Here is a 26,955-nt window from a genome sequence, read left to right on the forward strand (position 1 = left end):
CAAGCAAAGGAACGAACACTCAGATTCCATGCAGGCCAAATTGGCAAACTATGGATTGCCAGCAGAGGCCATTGTTTAATAACTATGGTGGATAACGAATGGGAGACAGCTCAAAGGAAATTTTGCTCGAAAGCCATCGGGGGTTCTTCAGACCTATGCAAGCGGCTAAGGATGGGGAGCCACCAACACAGTCTAGAGCTGTGGGGGCAGATGGAATGAGCAGGAGTCTGTAATTCCCCAACACATGGAATCAATTACCCAGAATTGTTGGGGGCACAATAGGGACTCAAGGTTCTCTGTAGCGATATGCAACCGATGCTTGTTCAAATTCACATTGATAACACTACTGCGGTGGCATATATCCATTAACAAGGGTGGTGTAAAATCTGTATCTTACGTCAGATTGTCGAACCTCATTTGGCACTGGTGTATCAAGAGGAATATTTGGGAAATCTACGAGGTAGATATAACACGGTGACAGATGCTGGATCACGAATGTTTAATAACAACACAGAATGGATGTTGAATCAGACAGTATTTAACGAAATAACTACACGATTTGACATACCAGATATTGATCTATTTGCATCTAGACTAAACCATTAGTTACCCAGATATGTGTCCTGCGAGCTGGATCCAGGAGCAATGCAGTGGATGCTTTCTCCCTCAATTGGGGAGGAATGTTTATGTATGCTTTCTGCCGATTTGTCTCACAAACCGATGCTTGACAAAAATCAAGAAAGACTAAGCCACAGGCATATTGGTAGTGCCAGATTGACCTACTCAAGCCTAGTCCTCAAAAAATGTTGGGAATTATAGTCCAGCCAGTTATGGCTGTACCCAAGAGCAGGGACCTCCTAGTGAACCCAGTTACAGGAAGCAATCATCCACTACATGAACGTATTAACTTGTTGGTCTGCAGATTCTGAGGAGGCCATTTCAAGGCATAGGACTGTCCGAACAAATACAACACAGTTCGGATAACGGATGTCTTGGAGTTCCTATCAACTCTGTACTATAACTATAAACAAAGTTATAGTGCAATCTATAGTGCCAGAGGCGCACCCTCCTCCTATCTGATGCCGGAAGCAGGGCACGGTTCGATAAGAACGCATCCCTTTACAACAAAATTCCTGAAGGGAATTTACAATTTAAGACCTCCAAGGCCAAGATACACGGACACATGGGATGTGAGCGTGGTACTAACCCTACTTTGACAATGGGGACCCCCTATAACTAACCCTGAAGGTGGTATGCTGACAAAGAGTCCAGACTCTGCAAAAGCTACGGTTGGACTACATGACCACCAATATGGACAACATAACATTCCTAATCAGGAACCTGATAAAACATAGCAGGCCAGGAATGCCAGGGATGGAGATCCAGTTCTTGGCATATCCAGAGGACCAACGGTTGTGTGTGTGGTAACATACTAACACCACTATCTGAGAGTTACGGAGAACCTCAGAGGCTCAGAACAATCGGTCCTCATCAGCCATAAAAAAACCACACCAAAAGGTGTCAACTCAAACCATCTCCAGATGGTCAAAAGAGGTAATGGCGGTAGCAGGAGTAAACATTTATATGGTTAAATCTCACTCCACCAGGGCTGCATCTACGTCGGCAGCAAGAGCTATGGACGCGCCCCTTGATGACATCCTAGTGGCTGCAGATGGACGAATGAAATAACGGTCCACCGGTTTTATAACAAACCCATAACCGGACTGGGGGTGTTTGCACGTACCATTTTAAGTTCTGTCCCTTAGTTTCCCCCCAAGGTTGGGAGGGGTAACTATTTTTAAAAAACTTTTCTTTCATTTAAAGTATACTTAACTACGTAATGTCTGAATGCTTTAATGATTACACGCATCCATGGTCAATCCATTCAGTGTGTGACGCCTGGATTCGTAACCGGAGTAAAATCACAGAGCTTTGAAATCTTTACGTAATCACTCACGTGACTCCGAAGTAAAATAGTAAGATTAAACAAGAACTTACCAGTTTGAAGTTTGATCTTGATTTTATGAGGAGTTACGATGAGCGATTATGTGCCCACCGCTCACACCCTCATACTATCAAGCTCATATGGAAGTTCTAGTTTCTTCACAATCTTACTATTCCCAGGTCTTCTTTTTATCTGTGATTTAACACCGCTGCTTTGAAGATTGACGAGCACGCAGACGGACGGCCCTTCTTCACGTAATCGCTCATCGTAATTCCTCATAAAATCAAGATCAAACTTCAAACTGGTAAGTTCTCGTTTAATCTTACTATTCTATTCATTTATAGACTTTTCTCTGACTGGATAACACACAAACAAAAGCTATTCACTCTACCTCGATAATGTGACATTAATAAACCAAACTAAGACATAGATAGGTAATGTTTCGGGACTGAAGAAGCATCCTGACCCAAAACATAATCTATCCACGTCTTCCAGAGATGCTGTCTGACCCACTGAGTTACTCCAGCAATGTGTGTTCTTCTCTGTGCTGTCATTTACTAGGATTTGTGATCAAGTGGTAGCCTAATGGGCCTGTCCCAATGACGCAACTTTTTCGGCGACTGGTCATTCGTCACCGAAAATGTTCAACATGTTGAAAATCCAGCGGCGACCAGAAATACGCTACGACTCTTTGGGCAACTGAAGAGACGACTCTCGACCATACATGCGACACCCTGGAGGCATGTCACGGGGTGAAGCCTGTACGGTCGTGAGTAGTCGCCCAAAAAGTCGTATCTTGTTTTGGTCGCCGCTGGATTTTCAACATGTTGAAGATTTTCGGTGACCTGCAACGACCAGTTGCCGAAAAAGTTGCGTAAGTGGGACAGGCCCATAGCCTGCTCCAAATCTGCACCCAGATAAAAGCAAAAGCAGAAGCCCAAGAGCCCCTTGAGTTGCTTCAGCATGCAATACTGTAACCAGTCTGGTCTCAACATCCCTGCACAATCCATACAATGGTTCTCTGACTCTTCAGAATCTGTCTGTGTCTTGAATATATACAATGACATAACCTCTGTGTATCTGAGAATTCTAAAGAAAACTCCTCGCGACCACAAAGTGAGCAGCCCCTTATTCTGAAGCCACATCCTAGGTTATACAACCCTAGACAGCTTAGTAGTAGTAGGCCCCCCTCTCGGATTCAAGCCTGGGCGATGTCATATGGAGGACAGGCTGTTGCCCATGCAGCACGTCCCCCCTCTCCACGTCGCTGATCGATCCAAAGGAACAGCAAGGCCGTTACAGTTTGGTACCAGCGCCATCGCAGGAGCTGCCAGAGCGAGGTTGTAGACAACGACAAACTGCCTTAGGGGCTCCGACTCCGGATTTTCTTGAGGTTTACTCCTGGAGCCTTTTCCATGACTGGATATGGCCACAATGCAGTGGAGGTTTTAAATCAGAGTTTTCCCTCTCCTAGATAAACATTCCCAGGCTGACGAGCCCCATCTGCCCAAGACTCGTGGGGAAGGGAGCGTCTACCTTCCCATGCAAGTCTATAGCACCTGCCCACTGCCCAACTAGACAGCACAACTCTGAAATATCTGGCATCTAGATCACACCTTCGCACAGTGAAACATAGACAGTACACGGGTCCTTCGGCCCGCAATGTTTGTGCCGAACATGATAAACTGATTGTACTAACTCGCAGGTCATAAGGTCATGAGTGATAGGAGCAGAATTAGGCCATTCGGCCCCAAGACTACTCCTCCATTCAATCATGGCTGATATATCTCACTCCTAACTCCATTCTCTTGCATTCTCCCCATAACCCACGACACCCGTACTAATCAAGAATCTATCTCTCTCTGCCTTAAATGATGATCTATATCCCTCCATTCCCTGCCAAGGTGTATGCCTATCTCAAAACTTCTTAAAAGCCACTATCGTATCTGCTTCCACCACCACCTCTGGCAATGCGTTCCAGGTTTTCGCCGCACATCTCCAATATATTTTCGAAGAATACTGGAGTAACTCAGCGGGACAGGCCGCATCTCTGGAGAGAAGGAATGGGTGACATGTTGGGTCGAAACCCTTCTTCAGACTGATGTCAGGGGAGTGGGCAGTGCAGAGATAAGATGTAGTCGGAGACAGTAAGACTGGTGGGAGAACTGGGAAGTGGGATGGGATGGAGAGAGAGGGAAAACAAGGGCTATTTGAAGTTAGAGAAGTCAATGTTCATACTGCTGGGGTGTAAGCTACCCAGGAGAAATATGAGGTGCTGTTCCTCATCCACTATATTTTTGCGCCTGTCACATTATAGCTATGGCCTCTAGTGTTGGATATTTCCACCCTGGGAAAAAGGTTCCGAATGTCTACACTATCTGTGCTTCTCATAATTTGACATACTTCTACCAAGTCTCCCCTCAACCTCCCACATTCCATCTTGAGAATTTTTCCATCAGAGATCATCAATTGTACAGATGAGTGGCCGAGTTCTTATTGATATCCATGTCTAAACCTTTGCCGTTCAGGCAAATAACCTGCCCGCACCACCCATACGACCGCACCTAAGCAATCCAGAGACACTCAAGCCTCTAGAAGAGGAGGATGTGGTTAAAAACATACATCAAAAGAAATCCAACGGGAATGGTCAAAAACTTTGTTTTTGTTCCCATTCTGAATACTCCCGCCAACCTCAATGTCTCATGGTTTCCCAATACATAGAGGTAGATTAGTTCTGGAAATAATTAATTCACCCCTACTTCACAAGCAGTGAACTAGTACAGCATTCACCTGCATATGTATCTGCCCAAAGTTTTCCACTATATTACAGTCTTTGTTCCCATCATGGTAGATGGAGAAAATATCCAAAAGAGTGCAAATTACACTAGAAATATTTTGCCCGAGTTTCTTGCAGCTGGTAGCTGAGCCCAAGTGAGATTTGAATCCTGCCATCCTTACTCTAAAGGACCTGTTCCAATTGGGCGTGCAATACGCGCGCATGGTGTGCATTATGCGCCCATGGAGTGCATTACGCGCCCATGGTGCATGGTGACGTAGGCAGTGACGGGCGGTTGCGCGTGGCACCCCAGGATTTTGCGATTCACAAAAACTTTGCGCGCTACCTGCGTGACGCGCAAAAGACGCCCAAGTGGAACAGGCCCTTAATTGAACTACAAGTAGATTCCTGTAAGATGGAAAGAGTGCAAAAACTGGAGCAGCTGAAGAGCATCCAATAAATCGCATCCAAGTTTTGTTTATTGTCACATGCACAAGTAATATGAGGTACAATGAAAATCTTGTTTGCAACAGCATCAAAAGCTCATACACTCAGACCACACACACGAGCCTAAATTATACATAAATTAGACAATATTCTGCAAGTCAGTAAAAAAGTATTTAAAAACCTGTGCACAAAAGGCATGGGTGCAATACAGAATTAGACATAATAAGTGGAAGAGATGGATTGTAGTGTCCTATTGTTGAGGAAAGATTAGGGTTGTTCAAGAACCTGATAGCTGTTGGAAAGTAGTTGTTCCTAGACCTGGTGGAGTGGGATTTCCGGCTTCTGTACCTCCTGCCCACAGGTAGCAATGAAAAGAGAATATGGACTGGATGGTGGGGATCGTTGATGATAGATGCCATGTTCTAGAGTTTGATAATGGGGGGGCAGTGCGCATTGCCCACGATAGACTGGGCCATCCACCACTCTCTGCAGCTTCTTGCAAGAGGTTCAGTTCAGTTCAGCACAGTTTAGTTTATTGTCACATGTACCGAGGTACAGTGAAAAGCTTTTTGTTGCGTGCTAACCAGTTAGCAGAAACACAATACATGATTACAATCAATCCATTTACGGTGTATAGATACATGATAAGGGAATAACGTTTAGTGCAAGGTAACGCCAGTAAAGTCCAGTCAAGGATCATAGTTAAAGTAGGAAATGTTGATGTAGGAGTAGAGATCAATCAATCAATCGATCAAAACGTTATTGTCATTCAGAAATGCATCAATAAATGCAATTCTAAACAAAATATCATTGCATCTGGCTCCCCATGCAACACAAAATTACAGAATAGATAAAATGGATAGAAAGATAACATAGATAATGGTGGCGGCACAGTACATGGCATTCAAGAGTCTGATGGCTCGTGGGAAGAAGCTGTTGCAAAACCTTGACGTTCTGCTCCTTATGCTACGATATCTTTTGCCCGAGGACAGCAGTGTGAACAGTCCATGGTGGAGATGTGTGGGGTCCTCTATAATACTGCTGGTCTTAGACAAGCAACGTTTGCTCGCAATGTCCCCGATTGAGGGGAGAGGAGTCCCGATTATTTTTTCAGCCATCCTCACCACTCTCTACATGGACTTCATGTTGGAGACTTTGCAGTCCCCAAACCAGACAGAGATGCAGCTGGTCAAAATGCTCTCTATGGTGCCCATGTAGAAAGTGGTGAGGACGGGATGGGGGAGGTGAGCTCCTCTCATTCGGTGCAGAAAGTGCAACCGCTGCAGCACTCTCTTAACTAATGTTGTGATGTTTTTTAACCAGGTCAGACTGTTAGTGATCTGCACCCCCAAGAACTTAGTGCTACTGACCAGCTCCACATCGATGTCATTAATGTGTAGTGGTGTGTGACTGTGCCGGTTTCTCCTGAAGTCAACGATGACCTCATTTGTTTTGTCAAAATTCAGGATCAGATTGTTCGTGTTGCACCAGTCCACCAGTTGTTTCACCTCCTCCCTGTAAGCCAGTTCATTGTCGTCCCGGATAAGGCCCACCACTGTTGTGTCATCTGCGTACTTCATGATGTGGTTTGTACTAAACCTGACGCAACAATCGTGGGTAATTTTAAAAGTGTGGAGAGATTGTAATATGAGTTTGTAGATTGGCTTCTGTGGCTAGCACGCAAGTAGCCGCCTGTGTTGGCCGCCATCTTGGTTGGTGCTGTAGCCATTGCAGAACCTTTCAATCCGTGTCTGATCTGTCTCCTCACCACCCCGGTGAATCAGACAACCACCGTGGTGTTGTCGGCTTTAGAACAGTGCTTTACCACAGTGGTGGGTGCCAAGAGAGTAGAGCAAGGGGACTCAGCACGCAACCCTGAGGTGCATCTGTGTTGAAGGTCAGTGGGGGGGGAAGTGGTGTTACAGATCCACCCTGATTGTGGTCTGTTGATGAGGAAGCCAAGTCTCCAGTTGCAAAAGGTTACAAAACACGCAAAGAGCTAATGTGACTGCCACCTCATTCATAATCATGATAGTCCTTTATTAGCCAAGTATGTTTGCAACATACGAGAAATTTGATTTGCCACACAGTTATACCAATAAAAAGCAACAAGACACCTAAATACATTTTTAACATAAACATCCACCACTATGACTCCCCCACATTCCACAGTAATGGAAGGCAAAAAAAGTCCAATCTTCTTCCCTTCTTTGTTCCCCCGCATCGCTGATGGCGCCGGCCGGTGATTGATAGAAATCAGCAACTGGACAAAAGGCAATGGTTTCCATTCATTACTTTCAATGGTTTTAATTAATTTTCCATGCAAGATTGTATTTATAGGATGCCAAGATGGTTTTTTAAAAATCAGTATATATAATTTTCCTGTTTAAATTTTGAACAGTTCCAGGTATTCTTGAATGACTGAGGTTAAAAAAGCTTTCAGTAACACTACCAGCTTTAGCAGCTGGGCATTCTGGGCCAGGTCTGCCATGGTTGCTCAGGACATTCTTCAAGTGCTGCCAGCTGCCCACACAGTTACATGTCACCATGCCCAAGGCCTGCAAGCCCAGCTCCCAATAGATGGGGATAATGCTGGGATTATACATATCCCCATCAACTCCCCCAAGATTCTACCACACGCCACACGTTGGGGGCAACTGACAGTAGCCAAGTAACCACAGAACCATTTTTGGAATATGGAAAAAGAAGAAGAAGGAGAAGAAGAAGGAGAAGAAGAAGGAGAAGAAGAAGGAGAAGAAGAAGGAGAAGAAGAGTACCCCTGATGAAACCCATTCAGTCACAGAGAAAACATGCAAACTTCGCACTCATGGTGCCAGAGATCAAGACTGAATTGGCTCATTTGCACAGTGCTGCCTTACAGTGCTGCCTTACAGCGCCAGTGAGCCGGGTTTGATCCTGAATGTGGGTGCTGTCTGTACAGAGTTTGTACGTTCTCCCTTCGACCACATGGTTTTTTTTTCAGGTGCTCTAACTTTCACCCACATTCCAAAGACGTACAGGTTTGGTGCGCTGCGAGGTCGGGCGCTGCGAGTCGGCTGCCCTGCCAGCAGCGTGTTTGTTATTTCAACTTTTTGTGTTTTTTTTGGTATGTCCGAATGTTTGTTTTAGTGTCTCTCGGTGTATTTTATGTGGGGGGTGATGGGGGGAAAGGGGGGGAAACTGTTTTTAAGTCGCTTCCTCGAGGGAGAGGCGACTTTTTCCATGTCGCTTCTCCGACTCTCCTCTCGCAGCCTAACAGCTTGGATTGGTGCAGCCTTTCCCGGAGTCGGGCCCAGAGCTTCAGCAGCGGGCGCAGCGTGAACTTTTCCATCGCGGAGTGGGGGCGAAACCTTGGCGGGGGTGGCCAGAAATTAGTGCTCCGATTGCGGGCCTGGTGACATTGGCATCATGGGGCTGTGGTCCGTGGAGCTTCTACCCGCGGGCGTGGCGTGGACATACCATACAGAGTCTGGGATCCCTTGACGGGGATCGCCGGAGAAGAGCTCCGACCGCTGGCCTGCGGCCTAAAGCATCCTGAAGCCATGGTCTCCAGTGAGAAAGTGGCCGATTCGGGCTCTCCATGCCGCAGAGTGAGCTCGACTGTCCCAAAGTCGAAGTTTCAATCATCCCGACGAGAGGGCCTGTACATCCGGCCGGCTGTAGCGGTGACTACCGAGGGTTTATGGCCCCGACCACGGGTGAACAAAGGAGGAGGCCTGACTGAACTTTGTTGTCTTCCACCACAGTGAAGAATGGTGGTGGATGTTTGTGTTGGATTTTATTGTGTATTGTGTGTTCTTTTTTTCAACAGTTTCGCTACTGTCAAATTCATTTCACTGTACCTTAGTTGCTGCATGTGACAAATAAATTTGACTTTGACTTTTGACTTTGTAGGTTAATTGGCTTCAGTAAAAATTGTCCCTAGTGCACAGGATAGTGCTAGTATATGGGGTAATCGGTGGTCAGTGCGGACTCGGTGGGCCGAATGACCTGGCTTCTGCTCTGTAACTATATCACTAACGAATCCAGCTCACTGGAGCGAAGACACACTAGCTCTATTACTGTGCCATTGTACTGCCCATAGCTCAGGCCGCAGGCATCAAGCAGATGAAATTCCACCCCAATAACTGATGGATACTGCCTCATCAGCCATGCATTTCCAGCATTTTCTCCTGAAAATTTACATTTTAGCATCACAGTGTTAAGATCGTTGTCTCATCTGTCGTTCCAACTAAATAGTATCGGAAGAACTGCAGAAATCTCTCTGCACATGGAGAGCAGATGAAACACTTTCCACTTGACAGGGCAAGCACACAACACTCTAATAATTCATCATTATCCCATCCTGGATAAAGCAGCCTGTTCTATTGGACCCAATACCGTATCCCAAACGCTGCAGACTGACTGCAGCAAGACAAACCCCCTCACAAATCCATAACCACAACCAGCAAGACAAGAGCACAAGACTCCACCATTCTCTTCAGAAGTCTCACATTATCCTCAATTCTAACAATACCACCACTCGTTTCCAGTCCACTGGTCTAAACATGGAAATTCACAACTCAGCAGTAGTATGAGGACCATTCTGTCCTCGAGGCAGCTGTGGTTCAAAGTGACAGCTCATCATCACCTTCTCCATGGAGAGCCAATGCTCTAGAAGTAAGCAAGAATGGAGTTCATTCCTAGCCGGAGTAAATGGTTGTGGACTCTCCCAAAATAACCTGGTCTTGCAAAGAGGTGAACTTTGTCAAAGGTATGCCTCTAAGAAGCCAAGATTTTTAATTGACTCAATGGTAACATAGGAATCTCCACAGATTGAGAACAGTCATAGATCAGCTCCTGGAGATTGTTGTGACTAAAAGTGCAGAAGGAGTTAATGCCAGGGCCCTTGGGTATGGAAGGGTATGGATCATGTGCAGGCAGAGGAGATTAATGTATCTCGGCATTGTGTTCGGCAAAGACACTGTGGGCCGAAGGGCCTGTTTCTGTGCTGTACTATTCTGTGTTCTATGTTTCACTGATCCTCCTCCCAAATTGCTCTATTAAGACAGGTGCTTATAGAAAGAAAAAATATATAATTTATCCAAAATAATTCAGTAAAATGTCAGCCTAATAAGGACAAAAGTGCTGGAGTAAGTCAGCGAGAGAGGCAGCATATTTGGAGAACATGGATAGGTGACGTTTTGGGTTGAGACCCCTAACCAGGCAGAAAGTTCAACTGACAAGAGACAATAAACCATCTTGCAAATTGTGTGCGACTTGTTGGGCTCAACCTCTTCCCAAAGGGATTCCTATTCAGAAGCCATCAGTGTTTTGTCCAAAGGAAAATATTCAACTATACTCCTTCGAGGACGGGCCTGCGGTGGAGGGGGGTGCCGCCGGTTGATGTCAAGGACGGGCCGGCGGTGGAGGAAGGGAGGTGCCGGAGGTCAGACAGGCCCGCCCGTGTAGGTGCCGGAAGCCTGACGCCCAGCCAAAAACAAAAGGAGACCCCGTGTGGGGGGACCACTGAGAACAAAGGGTCCCCCCACACTGGGGACTAAATGGAATACTTTGGTGCTTTGTCAGCGCTCTATACGTGGCGACTCTTTGCATACCTTGTGTACACATGCGGGAGTAAAGCATCGTTCATTCATTCATTCACACTGATGGGACAGTCCTTTCATCACTATTTCTATGATTTACATAAAGAGATAGCAACACTTCAGTTCCTTACCGATATTAATCTCATCATCTGTTAATGTATCGCCAATGAACTCAAACTGGAACGCATGTAGGCTCTGTGAAAACTTTGACACAGCGGAGGAGTAATCTGCAACAACAGAAAAGATGCAGCATTTAGACATCAACACATTTAGTTTGAGTTTAGTTTAAAGATACAGCGTGGAAACAGGCCCTTCGGCTCATCGAGTTCGTACTGACCAGCGATCCCTGCACATTAACACTATCCGACACACACTCGGGACAATTTTACACATACACCAAGCCAATTAACCTACAGATCTGTACGTCTTTGGAGCGTGGGAGGAAATGAACGATCTCGGAGAAAACCCACGCGGTCACGGGGAGAACGTACAAACTCTGTATAGACAGCACCCGTAGTAGGGATCGAACCCAGGTCTCCGACTCTGCAACTCTACCGCTGCGCCACCGTGGCCATTGGTGAACAATGAGACGGAAAGCTCCCCCCCCCCCCCCCCCCCCCCCCCCCATATCTTATGACCATTGTTGGATTGCAATGGATTGCATCCCATTGGATTGCATCCCATCACTCTATTCACTGCTGCATTTTATCTTGGCAGTTGGCAGGAATTAAAAGCGATCAGAACCAACCTTGCGGTGATCATGCAACACAAAGCTTTGGAGGTGAAGTGGCCAGTTTATGAAACCAACTTTAAACATAAGTGAACCACCCTTCACACACTAAGGTCAAGGCAGTGATCAGGACTGCAGACAGCGTGCAATATTTATTCCACATCGAATGCCAATAAAACAGAGCCTCAGGTCATCTTTACTGCTAGATGCACAAAATGGCCATTTCCTACATTATAACATCCCCAAAGCAGTCAAATAGTTGTCACAAGTATACGATCCTCTCCAAGTAAACTGTGCTTCTCCACAGAGCAGTCCACGTTGATGCAATTGATATGTTTTCCCTTATCTTATGAAAAACTAGTTCATAGATAGAAGCTCAGAGTAATTTACATGTCCCACCTGCCTTTATTTGGCCCATATCCTTCTAAACCTTTCCTACCCATGTAAGATGATATGTCCACGTCTTATTTACCTGTCTAAATGTCTTTTAAATGATAGTATCTGCCACAGCCTCATTCTATATACCCTATTGCTCTTTGTGTGAAAAAGTTTCCCCTCAAGTTCCTACTAAATCTTTCCCCTCTCACCTAAAAACCCTCTAGTTCCCTTGCTCGGGTAAAAGTCTATGTGCAGTTAGCCTATTTATTCCCCTCATGATCTTATGCACACCTCTATAAGATTACCCATCATCCTCCTGCACTCCATGGAATTAAATCCTAACCTGATCAACCTCTCCCTATAGCAGTTGAATTGCAGTGGAATTTCCTACCCCTATATGCATATATTTCTAATTCTTGCTCGTGTTCTCGCCTCTCAGTTCAATGCTATGAAGATTGTATTTTCACTCAGTGGGTGGGAAAGAGTAGCGGTCTAGGAAGAGCAGTCACGGTGGCACAGCGGTAGAGTTGCTGCCTTACAGCGAATGCAGTGCTGGAGACCCGGGTTCGATCCTGACTACGGGTGTTGTCTGTACCCAGTTTGTACGTTCTCCCCCTGACCTGCATGGGTTTTCTCCCAGAACTTCGGTTTCCTCCCACGCTCCATACAGGTTTGTAGGTTAATTGGCTTGGTAAATGTAAAAATTGTCCCTAGTGGGTGTAGGATAGTGTTAATGTGCGGTGATCGCTGGTCGGCGCGGACCCGGTGGGACGAAGGGCCTGTTTCCGCGCTGTATCTCTAAAAAAAGATAAAGGGAGAGAGCACAGGTTTATACTGTATACACTTACTGCACAGATAGATCTTTGTAAGACAACCTTATTCCTTTATTCCCTTAATGTTGAAATATCTAATAGGAGCAAAGAGGTCCTTCTGCAGTTGTACAGAGCCCTAGTGAGACCACACCTGGAGTATTGTGTGCAGTTTTGGTCCCCAAATTTGAGGAAGGACATTCGTGCTATTGAGGGAGTGTAGCGTAGGTTTACAGCGTAGGTTACAAGGTTAATTCCCGAGATGGCGGGACTGTCATCTGCTGAGAGAAAGGAGCAGCTGGGCTTGTACACTCTGGAGTTTAGAAGGATGAGAGGGTATCTCATTGAAACATATAAGATTGTTAAGGGCTTGGATACGCTAGAGGCAGGAAACATGTTCCCGATGTTGGGGGAGCCCAGAACCTGGGGCGACCGTTTAAGAATAAAGAGTAAGCCATTTAGAACACTTTTTCTCACAGAGAGTGGTGAGTCTGTGGAATTCTCTGCCTCAGAGGGCGGTGGAGGCAGGTTCTCTGGATACTTTCAAGAGAGAGTTAGATAGGGCTCTTAAAAATAGCGGAGTCAGGCGATATGGGGAGAAGGCAGGAACGGGGTACTGATTGCGGATGATCAACCATGATCACATTGAATGGCTGTGTTGGCTTAAAGGGCCAAATGGCCTACTCCTGCACCTTATAACCATATAACCATATAACAATTACAGCACGGAAACAGGCCATCTCGGCCCTACAAGTCCGTGCCGAACAACTTTTTTCCCTTAGTCCCACCTGCCTGCACTCATACCATAACCCTCCATTCCCTTCTCATCCACATGCCTATCCAATTTATTTTTAAATGATACCAACGAACCTGCCTCCACCACTTCCACTGGAAGCTCATTCCACACCGCTACTACTCTCTGAGTAAAGAAGTTCCCCCTCATGTTACCCCTAAACTTCTGTCCCTTAAGTCTGAAGTCATGTCCTCTTGTTTGAATCTTCCCTATTCTCAAAGGGAAAAGCTTGTCCACATCAACTCTGTCTATCCCTCTCATCATTTTAAAGACCTCTATCAAGTCCCCCCTTAACCTTCTGCGCTCCAAAGAATAAAGACCTAACTTATTCAGCCTATCTCTGTAACTTAGTTGTTGAAACCCAGGCAACATTCCAGTAAATCTCCTCTGTACTCTCTCTATTTTGTTGACATCCTTCCTATAATTGGGGACCAAAATTGTACACCATACTCCAGATTTGGTCTCACCAATGCCTTGTACAATTTTAACATTACATCCCAGCTTCTATACTCAATGCTCTGATTTATAAGGGCTAGCATACCAAAAGCTTTCTTTACCACCCTATCTATATGAGATTCCACCTTCAAGGGACTATGCACGGTTATTCCCAGATCCCTCTGTTCAACTGTATTCTTCAATTCCCTACCATTTACGTCCTATTTTGATTTATCCTGCCAAGGTGCAGCACCTCACATTTATCAGCATTAAACTCCATCTGCAATCTTTCAGCCCATTTTTCCAAATGACCTAAATCACTCTGTAGACTTTGGAAATCCTCTTCATTATCCACAACACCCCCTATCTTGGTATCATCTGCATACTTACTAATCCTATTTACCACACCTTCATCCAGATCATTGATGTACATGACAAACAACAAAGGACCCAACACCGATCCCTGAGGCACCCCACTAGTCACCTGCCTCCAACCCAACAAACAGCCATCCACCATTACCCTCTGGCTTCTCCCATTCAGCCACTGTTGAATCCATCTTGCTACCCCTGCATTTATACCCAACAGTTTAACCTTCTTAACCAACCTTCCATGAGGAACCTTGTCAAAGGCCTTACTAAAGTCCATATAGACAACATCCACTGCTTTACTCTCGTCAATTTCCCTAGGAACCGCTTCAAAAAATTCAAGAAGATTAGTCAAACATGACCTTCCAGGCACAAATCCATGTTGACTGTTCCTAATCAGACCCTGTTTATCCAGATGCTTATATATATTATCTCTAAGTATCTTTTCCATTAATTTGCCCACCACTGAAGTCAAACTAACAGCTCTATAATTGCTAGGTTTACTCTTAGAACCCTTTTTAAACAATGGAACAACATGCGCGGTACGCCAATCCTCGGGGACTATTCCCGTTTCTAATGACATTTGAAATATTTCTGTCATAGCCCCGGTTATTTCTACACTAACTTCCCTCAATGTCCTAGGGAATATCCTGTCAGGACCTGGAGACTTATCCACTTTTATATTTTTCAAAAGTGTCAGTACTTCTTTTACTTTGAAACTCATAGTATCCATAGCTACTCTACTCGTTTCCCTTACCTCACATAATTCAATATCCTTCTCCTTGGTGAATACCGAAGAAAATAAATTGTTCAATATCTCCCCCATCTCTTTTGGCTCTGCAGATAGCTGCCCACTCTGTCTCTCCAATGGACCAATTTTATCCCTCGTTATCCTTTTGCTATTAATATAGCTGTAGAAACCCTTTGGATTTACTTTCACCTTACTTGCCAAAGCAACCTCATATCTTCTTTTAGCTTTTCTAATTTCTTTCTTAAGATTCTTTTTACATTCCTTATATTCCACAAGCACCTCATTTACTTCATGCTGCCTATAATTATTGTAGATCTCCCTCTTTTTCCAAACAAGATGTCCAATTCCCCTTGAAAACCAGGGCTCTTTCCAATTTTTACTGTTTCCTTTCAACCGAACAGGAACATAAAGATTTTGTACTCTTAAAATGTCCCCTTTAAATGTCCTCCATTTCTCTTCTACATCTTTCCCATAAAACAAAATGTCCCAGTTCACTCCTTTTAAATCATCTCGCATCTCATCAAAGTTAGCCTTTCTCCAATCAAAAATCTCAACCCTAGGTCCAGTTCTGACCTTCTCCATAATTATATTGAAACTAATGGTATTGTGATCACTGGACCCGAAGTGCTCCCCAACGCATACCTCTGCCACCTGTCCCGTCTCATTTCCTAACAGGAGGTCCAGAACTGCCCCTCCTCTAGTAGGTACCTCTATGTATTGCTGCAAAAAACTATCCTGCACACATTTTACAAACTTCAAACCATCCAGCCCATTTACAGAATGTGTTTCCCAGTCTATGTGTGGAAAGATGAAATCTCCCACAATCACTACCTTGTGCTTACTACTAATATCTGCTATCTCCTTACATATTTGCTCTTCCAATTCTCGTTTCCCATTTGGCGGTCTATAATACACCCTTATAAGTGTTGCTACACCTTTCCCACTTCTCAGTTCCACCCAAATAGCCTCCCTAGATGAGCCCTCCAATCTATCCTGCCAAAGCACTGCTGTAATATCTTCCCTGACTAGCAATGCAACACCTCCACCTCTTGCCCCTCCAATTCTATCACACCTGAAGCAACGAAATCCTGGAATATTTAGTTTCCAATCATAGCCCTCCTGCAACCATGTTTCACTGATCGCCACAACATCAGACTTCCAGGTGTCTATCCAAACTCTAAGCTCATTCACCTTTCTTACAATGCTCCTAGCATTAAAATATGCACATTTAAGAAACCCCTCTTATTCTCTGTTTATTTCCTTTTTTTTCTTTCTCCTCTTGTGTCCGAGTGCTTCCCTTTTCTGCTTCCTGCCTCCCATTCTGTCTACTAGCTTTCTCTATTTGAGTCCCTCGCCCCAACCATTCTAGTTTAAAGTCTCCCCAGTGGCCTTTGCAAATTTCCCCGCCAGGATATTGGTCCCCCTCGGGTTCAAGTGCAACCCATCCTTTCTGTACAGGTCCCACCTTCCCCAAAAGAAGTCCCAATGATCCAGAAACTTGAATCCCTGCCCTCTGCACCAGTCTTTCAGCCACGCATTTATCCTCCACCTCGCTCCATTCCTACTCTCACTGTCGCGTGGCACAGGCAGTAATCCTGAGATTGTTACCTTTTTGGTCCTTTTCCTTAACTCTCCTCCCAACTCCCTAAATCCTCCCTTCAGGACCTCTTCCCTTTTTTTACCTATGTCATTGGTACCTATATGTACCACGACCTCAGGCTCCTCTCCCTCTGATTTCAGGATATCTTGGATGCGTTGAGACACGTCCGAGACCTTGGCACCAGGGAGGCAGACCACCATCCTGGTCTCCCGACTGCGTCCACAGAATCGCCTATCCGACCCCCTAACAATAGAGTCCCCAATTACTATTGCCTCTTCTTTTTTTCCCTACCTTTTGGAGCAACAGGGCCGGTCTCTGTGCTGGAGGCCCGTCCGCTGTCACTACCCCCGGGTAGGCTGTCACCCCCATCCGTACTCAAACAGGAGTACTTATTTGCAAGGTGTACCGACATTGGAGTACTCACTCGTTCCTGCCTCTGCCCCTTGCCCTTCCTTAACGTGACCCACATGTCTCTCTCCCGTGGTTTTGGAGTGACCACCTCTCTATAACTCCCCTCTATGACCTCCTCACTCTCACTGACCAGACAGAGGTCATCGAGCTGCTGCTCCAGGATCCTAATACGGTCCCTTAGGAGCCCTATCTCTCTGCACCTGGTGCAGATGTGGACGTCTGGAGGGCCATCCGACACCATGACATCCCACATCTGACATCCAGAACAGTATACTGCTCTGACTGTCATTCTCCCGCCTTACCCTGGATCCGATACAAGTATAATACAATAGAAACTGCTGGGCGAAATCAGCAGGTATCTGACTCACAAACAGCTGCTCCCTCTTGCCCTTTAAACTGCACCTTTATTATATAAACAAAAAGCACTGTACCTTTAGCCCACTGTACCCTTACCTCCCTGTACCTTTGTCTATTGTCTATCTTAGTTGTGAATAAACTCATTGACTGAGCCCCCGCAGTCCTCTTACATGAGGAAATCCATACAGACTACTTTTTGGGAGATAAATGTCTTTACAATTTTGTCCAAAATGTCCAAGCCACTATTTTATACCTGTGACCCCTGGTCAACTAACCCAGCGAAAATATCGTTCCTTCATCTACTTTGTTAAATTCAATGGAAACTTTTTGCAATTTTTGCACAACAAAATTATGCCTCACCTCGTCTAAATTCTAGAATATAAATCCATCTTGTTTAATTGTACCTCATCAAACAAATTCTTAAGTTCAGTAATCAATATGGCTCAATTTTGACATTGTCCTACTATTGCAAGCATATCTTCCTTGGACAGGGGGCCAGACCTGTGGGCAATACGATTAGAGCAAGATGTCCTTGCTCTTATACTCAAATCTTCTTGCAAAGACGACCAACTCTTCTTCCTTGTCAGTTTCACTTCCATGTGTACTAGGATACGTAGGTCACTGAATGCCAACACCTCACTATTTTTTTTAATTTAGATTTGTCTATAGAAATAGGTGGCCTCGTTTGTCCATGTTATATTCCAGCTGCCATGTTCTGCCCTTCATTTAGCCTGTCCATATCCCTTTGAGGCCTCTCAACATCCCGCAGTCGCAGCCAGCCAGTCCAATCAGACATATATTCCAACAATTTAAGTCCCTGTTTGTCGTCAAGTCCGTTCCACTGTTCCCCTCTCCAACCGTTATAATAATTATTTTACCTTTATACGGTGGAACGGACTTGACGACAAACAGGGACTTAAATTGTTGACATTCTTTGCAGCCCAGATTCTGTTTTGCTTTTTTTTTCTAGTTTAGGGCGGTTTTGTTTTTTCCTTTTTTCTCTTTTTATCCTTTTTTTTCTTTTTATCTTATTGTGTTTTTTATTTATAAGGTTTCTTTTAAACATTTAACTATATTGATATAGAGACCGGGAGGTCTATATTCTATGTGCATTTTGACACTGGACTCATATTTAGGTTATACCTGTTATTAATGTAATCCTGATCCCTATGTATCAATATCATTGTTATGTTTATTCTTTTTGTTGTTTTTTGTTTTTGAAAAAAAATTAATAAAAAGATTTTAAAAGAAAGAAAGCCATATATTCCAATATAACCCATGATATATTTCACTTGACCCCCTGATCCAAATAATTCATGTAGATTATGAAAACCTGATGGACCAGCAATCACCCCAGGATCCCACTATTCATAACCGCCCAAACTAAAAATGTCATGTTTATTCCTCCTCAATCCACACTAACAGATATTGCCTGATCCAATGTTCTCTATATGTTGTTTAATATTCTCTCATTACACTATATGGTAGACCTCAGGAAAAAACCTTCGGGAAGGTTTAAAGGCTTGTCCCACTTTCACGACCTCTGCTGAGTTTGCCCTTGACTCATACTCGCAGCATGGTTGTCACGAGTTCATAGGAGGTCATAGGGAGGTCGTAGGTAGGTCGTAGCAGGCCGTGATGCTAGTCATAGGTACTCGTGGCATCAAGTAGGTCGGGCCGTTTTTCTAGCATGATGAAAAATGTCCACGAGTAAAAAAGGTTGTGAAAGTGGGACAGGCCCTATAGAGGGATATGAGCAAAATGCTGGCAGGTAAGACTAGTGCAGATGGTGCATCTTGGTCAGCTTGGACAAATTGGGCCGAAGGCCTTCACTGTTGCTATGCTGCATAATTCTATGACCTTCTGAGTCCCCAAATATATGTCATCACTGGTACCCTACTCATTATTATACTAAGCACACCTCTGATTTCTTTATCATTTATGTTCAAACTTTAACTCTTGATCAGTAACCCTCCTGTGATCTGAAATTGTTTGGCTATTTTCTCACAATGGCATCCCAAACATCTCTCTCAAATATTCTGTGCTCCAAGGAAGACAATGCAGATTCCCCAACCTCTCCACCTAACTGATGCTTCTCATTCCTGTATCTTGTTAATTTGTTAATGGTGGTCGTTGCCCATCCACCCATTGTACAATATATCTTTCATAACCTGCTGAAATCCTGCAGAAAAATCACTCTGTTCTACTCTCCCCTCTGTGGATGAAATGGGGAGGCTTTTGATATCCCTGCTAGTCTAACGCACTTTGCATGGGAAAATCCTTGTGTGGTCTCATGCAGGGTCATGGCCCCGTGCCGTGGATCGCGGTTTACATTGTTGGATTTAACTGAAGCAACATTTTGAGGAAATGGGATTTGCAGAGGCAGAACTAAGATCTGTTGCAGACCACCTCATCTACAAGATGCCAAAACAGATATTACTGTGCTTAAAGAAACCTAAAACTCAACTTAAGCAATTGTCGTTCCCACTCAGACAAGGTTACTTGCCCCAATTCCACTGCCTTCATCATGCATCTTGCTCAATTAATTCAACTTCTGTAGCCTTTCATTCTCCCTGTGAGACTCATTCCCACTCCAGTAAGATCACCAACCATATGCAAACAGATTTAAGAAAATTGAAACAAAATATTGCTTCCTCTTCCGAAAATATAATCAAGGATGCAGAGTCCACATGCTGGACAACTAGTAACTGTACAATCATTTTTTAGATCTGATTTATTTTAACATTGTGCACTCAAGAGACTGCAGAGTGAACGCATGTCAAAAAATGAGGAAGTCAACATTAAACAGGAAGTTCAAAATGTATTGTTGTGTAGTAAAGGCAAGGACTGAAATGGGGAGGTGTTGCTAATGCCATTGGAGAGGCCATTCTTCCCATTGAGACCATGTTGTCTTTCAGAGAATTCCCCTACGTCCCTTTCTGCACTTATTTCCTGCGACTTATATTCGCAATACCTCCTGCAGCTTTCTCCTGCTTTCCATCTTAAGTTGGGATACTTGGCAGTATCAATGAAACTTTCACCATATCTTGGAGCTATGGAGGGGAAAGAGAGTATCCGATGGTTTAACGGTGTTTAATTTGTCACATGTGCAACTGCACAGTGACATTCATTTTGCATATATTACACATACAGGCGCCACCATGTTTTGGCGCCATTATTCAAAGACCAATGGCTGGTCGGCCCACATGCGGGAGCAGTTCCAACAAACCGACGTCCTTCTCCTCTAGCCAGGAGAAACACATGCACTCCCAGACATAGTGGACAACTGTACACAGACCAGAGATGATAATGGCATCATGGACTGTGTTGCCCTCACAAACAATGAAGGGAACAATGACCAGTGGATATGCAGTCAATTGGTCAATTGGACAAGACTGCTTAAAATCAGCAATTAGACCACATCTACAAGCCAGCGAAATAATCGAGCTACAAAATAAAGCAAGAATATTTCAAACATTTTCACAACATCAAATTTACACACAAGGTCTGTCCAGGTTGCTAGGCAACTGATAACACCAAACACCATTGCTCTGGAAACCAGAACAAAAATTCAAGGCTATTATGTAACCTAGATGGTACATTGGCAAGGATTCAGATTTAAAATTCTAATTTTCAATATAGTATTTTGAAAGTAAATAACCCAATTGTTTTCTTTGCTCCGGGAGAAAATTCAACCCAAGAGGCTCATGCGTAAAAATCCATTGGTGTTGATTCTGTGACATCTCGCCCAGTTCCTGCTCCTGAGGGGTGGGTGCACATCAAGGCATGGAAGGTTAATGGTTTGGTTTTACTTATTTGCTCACTGGATTTTTACATTGCTGCATGTCTGTTTTTATTGTCCATTCCTCAATGAACCAAGGAGAGTGGCTATTGATTTACAGATGGACTAAATGACAGAGTTCCTCCCTCAGATTCAGTGTAGATCATTAATACCAGAGTGTAAGTAAATTCTTACTTCACATGATGCTCATATGGACATTAAATAAGAATGAAGGATCCCGACCTGAAACATTACCGATCCATGTTCTCTAGAGATGCTGCCTGAGCTGCTGAGTTACTCCAGCACTCTGTGTCTTTTTTTGTAAACCAATATCTGCAGTTCCTTGCGTGTACAGTTATACAGTAACTCATTAGTTTTCCGTGACTCAGCCCAAACTGTAACTCAGCCACGGATTACCAGAGTCTCGAAGCTTTTCAACCCTATTTAGTTTCTTTTAAAAAAAACTTTTACTTTCCCTTCATATTTGTTCTACATCCACACAAACATGACAGCTGGGAAGATGACAAAGACTAGATACAATCACAATGAAGTAACAACTGAAAGCCATTGACCTGAAACATTAACTCACAAGTGCTGCCTCATCCAAATAGTCCCAGCATTTCCTGTCGAAACAAAGAACAGCAGACGCTGATTTTGTACCAAAGATAGACACAAAGTGCTGGAAAAATACTGCCTGACCCGCTGAGTTAAGGGCCTGTCCCACTTACGTGTCCTTGGCACGCAAATTACGCGACCTTGTGGTCGCGTTGAGCTGTGATGGTCCCGCGAAGGTCGGGCGTGATTTCATGCATTCTCCAGCCGTCATTTGAAGATGGACACAAATCTGGAGTAACTCAGCGGGACCAGCAGCATCTCTGGAGAGAAGCAATGGGTGATGTTTCATGTCGAGACTCTTCATCAGTCTGAAAAGAAGGGTCTTGACCCGAAACGTCACCCATTGCTTCTCTCCAGAGATGCTGCCTGTCCCGCTGAGTGACTTCTGCATTTTGTGTCTATCTTCAATTTTCTTGGCCCCGCTCTGGGTGTAGAAGTGGGGGCTGATCCGGACAGCAACGGCCATGAGCCCCAGGCGAAGTTCGGCGATCGTTTGCCTGCTTCTGCCGCTGTTGAAGGTGAGACGTTGCGTCGCGCCAGAGTCTTGGGCCTGTCCCACTTTGGCCGTCAGTTCCGCGATAGGTCGTTGGCGTGTGAAGATTTTGTTCACTACAAAAATTTCGGAGCCCCGCGTGATGTCGCGCACAATACATACCCCTCCGCGCTTCTATGTGGCACCGGCCCCGCATGGCCATACGATGCCCGTGCACCTCAACGCGACCACGAGGTCGCGTAATTTGCGTGCCAAGGACACGTAAGTGGGACAGGCCCTTTACTCCAGCACATTGTGTCTATCTCCAGCATTTCCTGACTTGATTTCATAGTGATAAAAGGTCACAGCAATCAGATGATCATTTGTCTCCATTATACTAAACTATAAAATAAGGCACTCCAACACAAAATGAAGCAATCTCGCATCAAACTTTTCAGGCCGCAAACATAGTCAGGAGGTGTCGGGCTGCTGATTGCATTAAGCTGCAGCTGGTTTTGGTGGGCATTACAGGACCTGCAACATTACAAGAATAAAGATCCTGGCCAGCTTTCCTCCTCCAAATATTACCACTAAATGCAGATTAACTGGCCGTCCATCTTATTCACAGTTGGCAATATGTCCATGCACACAAACAGTTGCCATGTCTACATGAATAATTGAATGCACCACTAAATAAAGGTGAGGGTTATCTGAAAGTGTCTATACTGTGGAGGAGGGGCGAGGGGGGTAACACTAAACTAAGCTTTCTTAATCAAAGTTAGCTCCTGGAAAAGGTTTGCTATCACAATCACTACTTTACAGTGTTCAGAATGACTTATGTGTCAACTCAAACTTCTAAATACAGTTGCATTACAATTGAAAGAATCAATAATTTATTTGAAAAAGGACTATTATAACCAACAAGTTGATCCATAATTCATGTTCCTACACCATAGGAGCAGAATCAGGCCATTCGGCCCATCAAGCCTACTCCATCATTCAATCATGGCTGATTTATCTTTCCCTATCTACCCCATTATCCTGCCTTTCACACCCTTACTAATCAAGAATCTGTCAATGTTCACTTTAGAAATGCTCAATGACTTGGCCTGCACAGCCATCTGTGGCATAAATCATCAGGTCAAATCTTCAATCCCTTCACATCAATGTTCTTCAGAACCCAAGTTTCCACCTTACCAATGTTCCAATTATTAATGGAAATCGATTATTAAAAATGTAGATATACATTCGATATCCAAATGTTCATTTCAAAGCATGAAACATATGGCGAAAAGTTTATTAAATTATTCTTGGGTCAATAAAACTGGAAAGATGTATTTATTGCTTATTACTACTTGTTCCAAGGTTATCATTAACTATAAACACCAAAAACATATTGGTACTTTCATGAAAAAAACATGTACAGCATTATTTTTAAATAAGGTAGACAATATTCCAGTTATCGTATTCTCTTTCAAATTTACTTTTCATTTTCCTCTAACATTGTGGTAAAATTCAGATCATTCCGTATTTTTTATTTCTTCCTCGATAAATTTATTTTCAAAGGATCTGACATATATCTTCTTCTTCTTCTTCTTGCATATGGCGTGCACAGCCTAAAGTTGTAGGACAACTTGTTCCATTTGATCTTATTTGATTGTGCACACCGGGTTGATTGCATTCGTCGAAACAGGGCGGACCACGTGAAGGTTGCAATTTTACACCCCGGCATATCTCTGACACCAAATGACAGGACATTTTCAGGTATATACTGTAGCCTCCAAATACTATACAGGAAGCTGCCGTAGGCACGACTGATGCATATTCTCTTGTCTCATTCACCCTTTACACCTCAGACTAGGAACCTTCAACAATTCCATCTCCTAGAACACTTAAGCCCACATACAATTTTTGTATTCTGGTGACAATATCAAGGCTTTCCCATCTACCTCGTGGGAGACCTTCTAACTATCATCAATCGGACTTTATCTTGCACTAAACATTACAACCTTTATCCAGTGTCTGGACACTGTGGTTGGCTTGACTGTAGAATCATGTAGACTATTTACACTGACTGGATAGAAAGCAACAAAAAGCTTTCCACAGCACCTCGGTACACACGACAATAATAAACTAAACTGAAGAAAAATAAACACACAAGCCCCTTTCACCTCCCAATCCAACATGAATCCCTAAAGAAAAACCCTACAAGATGAAAGCATCTCCCTACGCCCTTTTGGTGCTGCTGCAGCTTACACGACCATCTATGCTATGGTCCACCTTCCAGGCATTGGTCCCATCCAATGTGACCTATAACTGTGCCAGCAGAGCAAGCAGGTTATCAAATAAACAAAGATAGACAAAAATGCTGGAGAAACTCAGCGGGTGAGGCAGCATCTATGGAGCGAAGGAAATAGGCAACGTTTCGGCCCGAAACGTTGCCTATTTCCTTCGCTCCACAGATGCTGCCTCATCTGCTGAGTTTCTCCAGCATTTTTGTCTGCCTTCAATTTTCCAGCATCTGCAGTTCCATATAACCATATAACAATTACAGCACGGAAACAGGCCATCTCGACCCTTCTAGTCCATGCCGAACACGTATTCTCCCCTAGTCCCATACACCTGCGTTCAGACCATAACCCTCCATTCCTTTCCCGTCCATATAACTATCCAATTTATTTTTAAATGATAAAAACGAACCTGCCTCCACCACGTTCACTGGAAGCTCATTCCACACAGCCACCACTCTCTGAGTAAAGAAGTTCCCCCTCATATTACCCTTAAACTTCTGTCTCTTAATTCTCAAGTCATGTCCCCTTGTTTGAATCTTCCCTACTCTCAGTGGGAAAAGCTTATCCACGTCAACTCTGTCTATCCCTCTCATCATTTTAAAGACCTCTATCAAGTCCCCCCTTCTCTCCATACCCTCTGATCCCCTTGGCCACAAGGACCACATCTAACTCCCTCTTAAATATAGCCAATGAACTTGCCTCAAACACATCTAACTCCCTCTTAAATATAGCCAATGAACTGGCCTCAACTGTGGCAGAGAGTTCCAGAGATTCACCACTCTCTGTGTGAAAAAAGTTCTCCTCATTATTAAACTCCATCTGCCATCTTTCAGCCCACTCTTCCAACTGGCATAAATCTCTCTGTAGACTTTGAAAATCTACTTCATTATCCACAACCCCACCTATCTTAGTATCATCTGCATACTTACTAATCCAATTTACCACACCATCACCCAGATCATTGATGTACATGACAAACGACAGTGGACCCAACACAGATCCTTCTTAAATATCAAATAAACACTATAACCATATAACCATATAACCATATAACAATTACAGCACGGAAACAGGCCATCTCGGCCCTACAAGTCCATGCCGAACAATTTTTTTTCCCCTTAGTCCCACCTGCCTGCACTCATACCATAACCCTCCATTCCCTTCTCATCCATATGCCTATCCAATTTATTTTTAAATGATACCAATGCACCTGCCTCCACCACTTCCACTGGGAGCTCATTCCACACCGCCACCACTCTCTGCGTAAAGAAGTTCCCCCTCATATTACCCCTAAACTTCTGTCCCTTAATTCTGAAGTCATGTCCTCTTGTTTGAATCTTCCCTATTCTCAAAGGGAAAAGCTTGTCCACATCAACTCTGTCTATCCCTCTCATCATTTTAAAGACCTCTATCAGGTCCCCCCTTAACCTTCTGCGCTCCAGAGAATAAAGACCTAACTTATTCAACCTATCTCTGTAACTTAGTTGTTGAAACCCAGGCAACATTCTAGTAAATCTCCTCTGTACTCTCTCTATTTTGTTGACATCCTTCCTATAATTGGGCGAACAAAATTGTACACCATACTCCAGATTTGGTCTCACCAATGCCTTGTACAATTTTAACATTACATCCCAGCTTCTATACTCAATACTCTGATTTATAAAGGCTAGCATACCAAAAGCTTTCTTTACCACCCTGTCTAAGTGAGATTCCACCTTCAAGGAACTATGCACGGTTATACTTCAAGGAACTATGCACGGTTATAACTAGGATGATGCTAGGAACTATGCACTATGTTCCTTTCCTTGAGGCCTCCTGGTCTAATAGCATTTTGCAGTAAATTCTTTTAAACCAATACAAAATGTAACCTTTAGCAAATGAGCAGCTACAGTATTTCTCAAAATTACCCTGTTATAAAGACAATTCCATAATGAGGCGTGATCTTCCCTTGGAGGGACAATTGTAAAGGAGAGGATTGCTCATCAGTTTTGATTCAATACATCATATTCATGGAATGATGTTTAACCGGACTTTACATCTAGCAAACAAACAAAAAACATACCAGAGTGCTGGAGTAACTCAGCGAGTCAGGCAGCATCTCTGGAGGACATGGATCGATCATGTTTCAGGTCAGGACACTTCTTCAAACTGATTGTGGTACAACTAGAGAAAATAGCACCAGCTTTTATGACCAAGAAAAGGCTGATTTAGGCACTCGATCATGAAAAAGGCATTATCCTGGTGAACATTAAAAAAATGCATGAAAAGGCACATAGCATTTATGGCAAAATCCAGGCTCTAGTAATAAGAGGGAGAAAGCTTGAAAAGAGGTGAGGACTGGACAAAGGCTGGCAAGTGATAGGTGGATACAACTGGGGTGGCAGGACAAAGCCTGACAAGTACCTGTATCCAT

General features: G+C 44.0%; 1 protein-coding gene across 2 annotated transcripts in view; it reads right to left on the reverse strand.

The window, feature by feature from the left end:
- The window catches only part of LOC129702392 (oligophrenin-1-like), a 276,035-nt gene that overhangs the window by 172,922 nt on the left and 76,158 nt on the right, over positions 1–26,955 (reverse strand). For both annotated transcript variants that reach the window (XM_055644172.1, XM_055644171.1), the window contains exon 2: positions 10,885–10,980. In XM_055644172.1, the coding sequence (XP_055500147.1) occupies positions 10,885–10,980 (96 nt within the window). The remainder of the gene's footprint in view (positions 1–10,884; positions 10,981–26,955) is intronic.

This window comes from Leucoraja erinacea, chromosome 12 (assembly GCF_028641065.1).
Source record: "Leucoraja erinacea ecotype New England chromosome 12, Leri_hhj_1, whole genome shotgun sequence".
Classification (NCBI taxonomy): Eukaryota; Metazoa; Chordata; class Chondrichthyes; order Rajiformes; family Rajidae; genus Leucoraja; species Leucoraja erinaceus.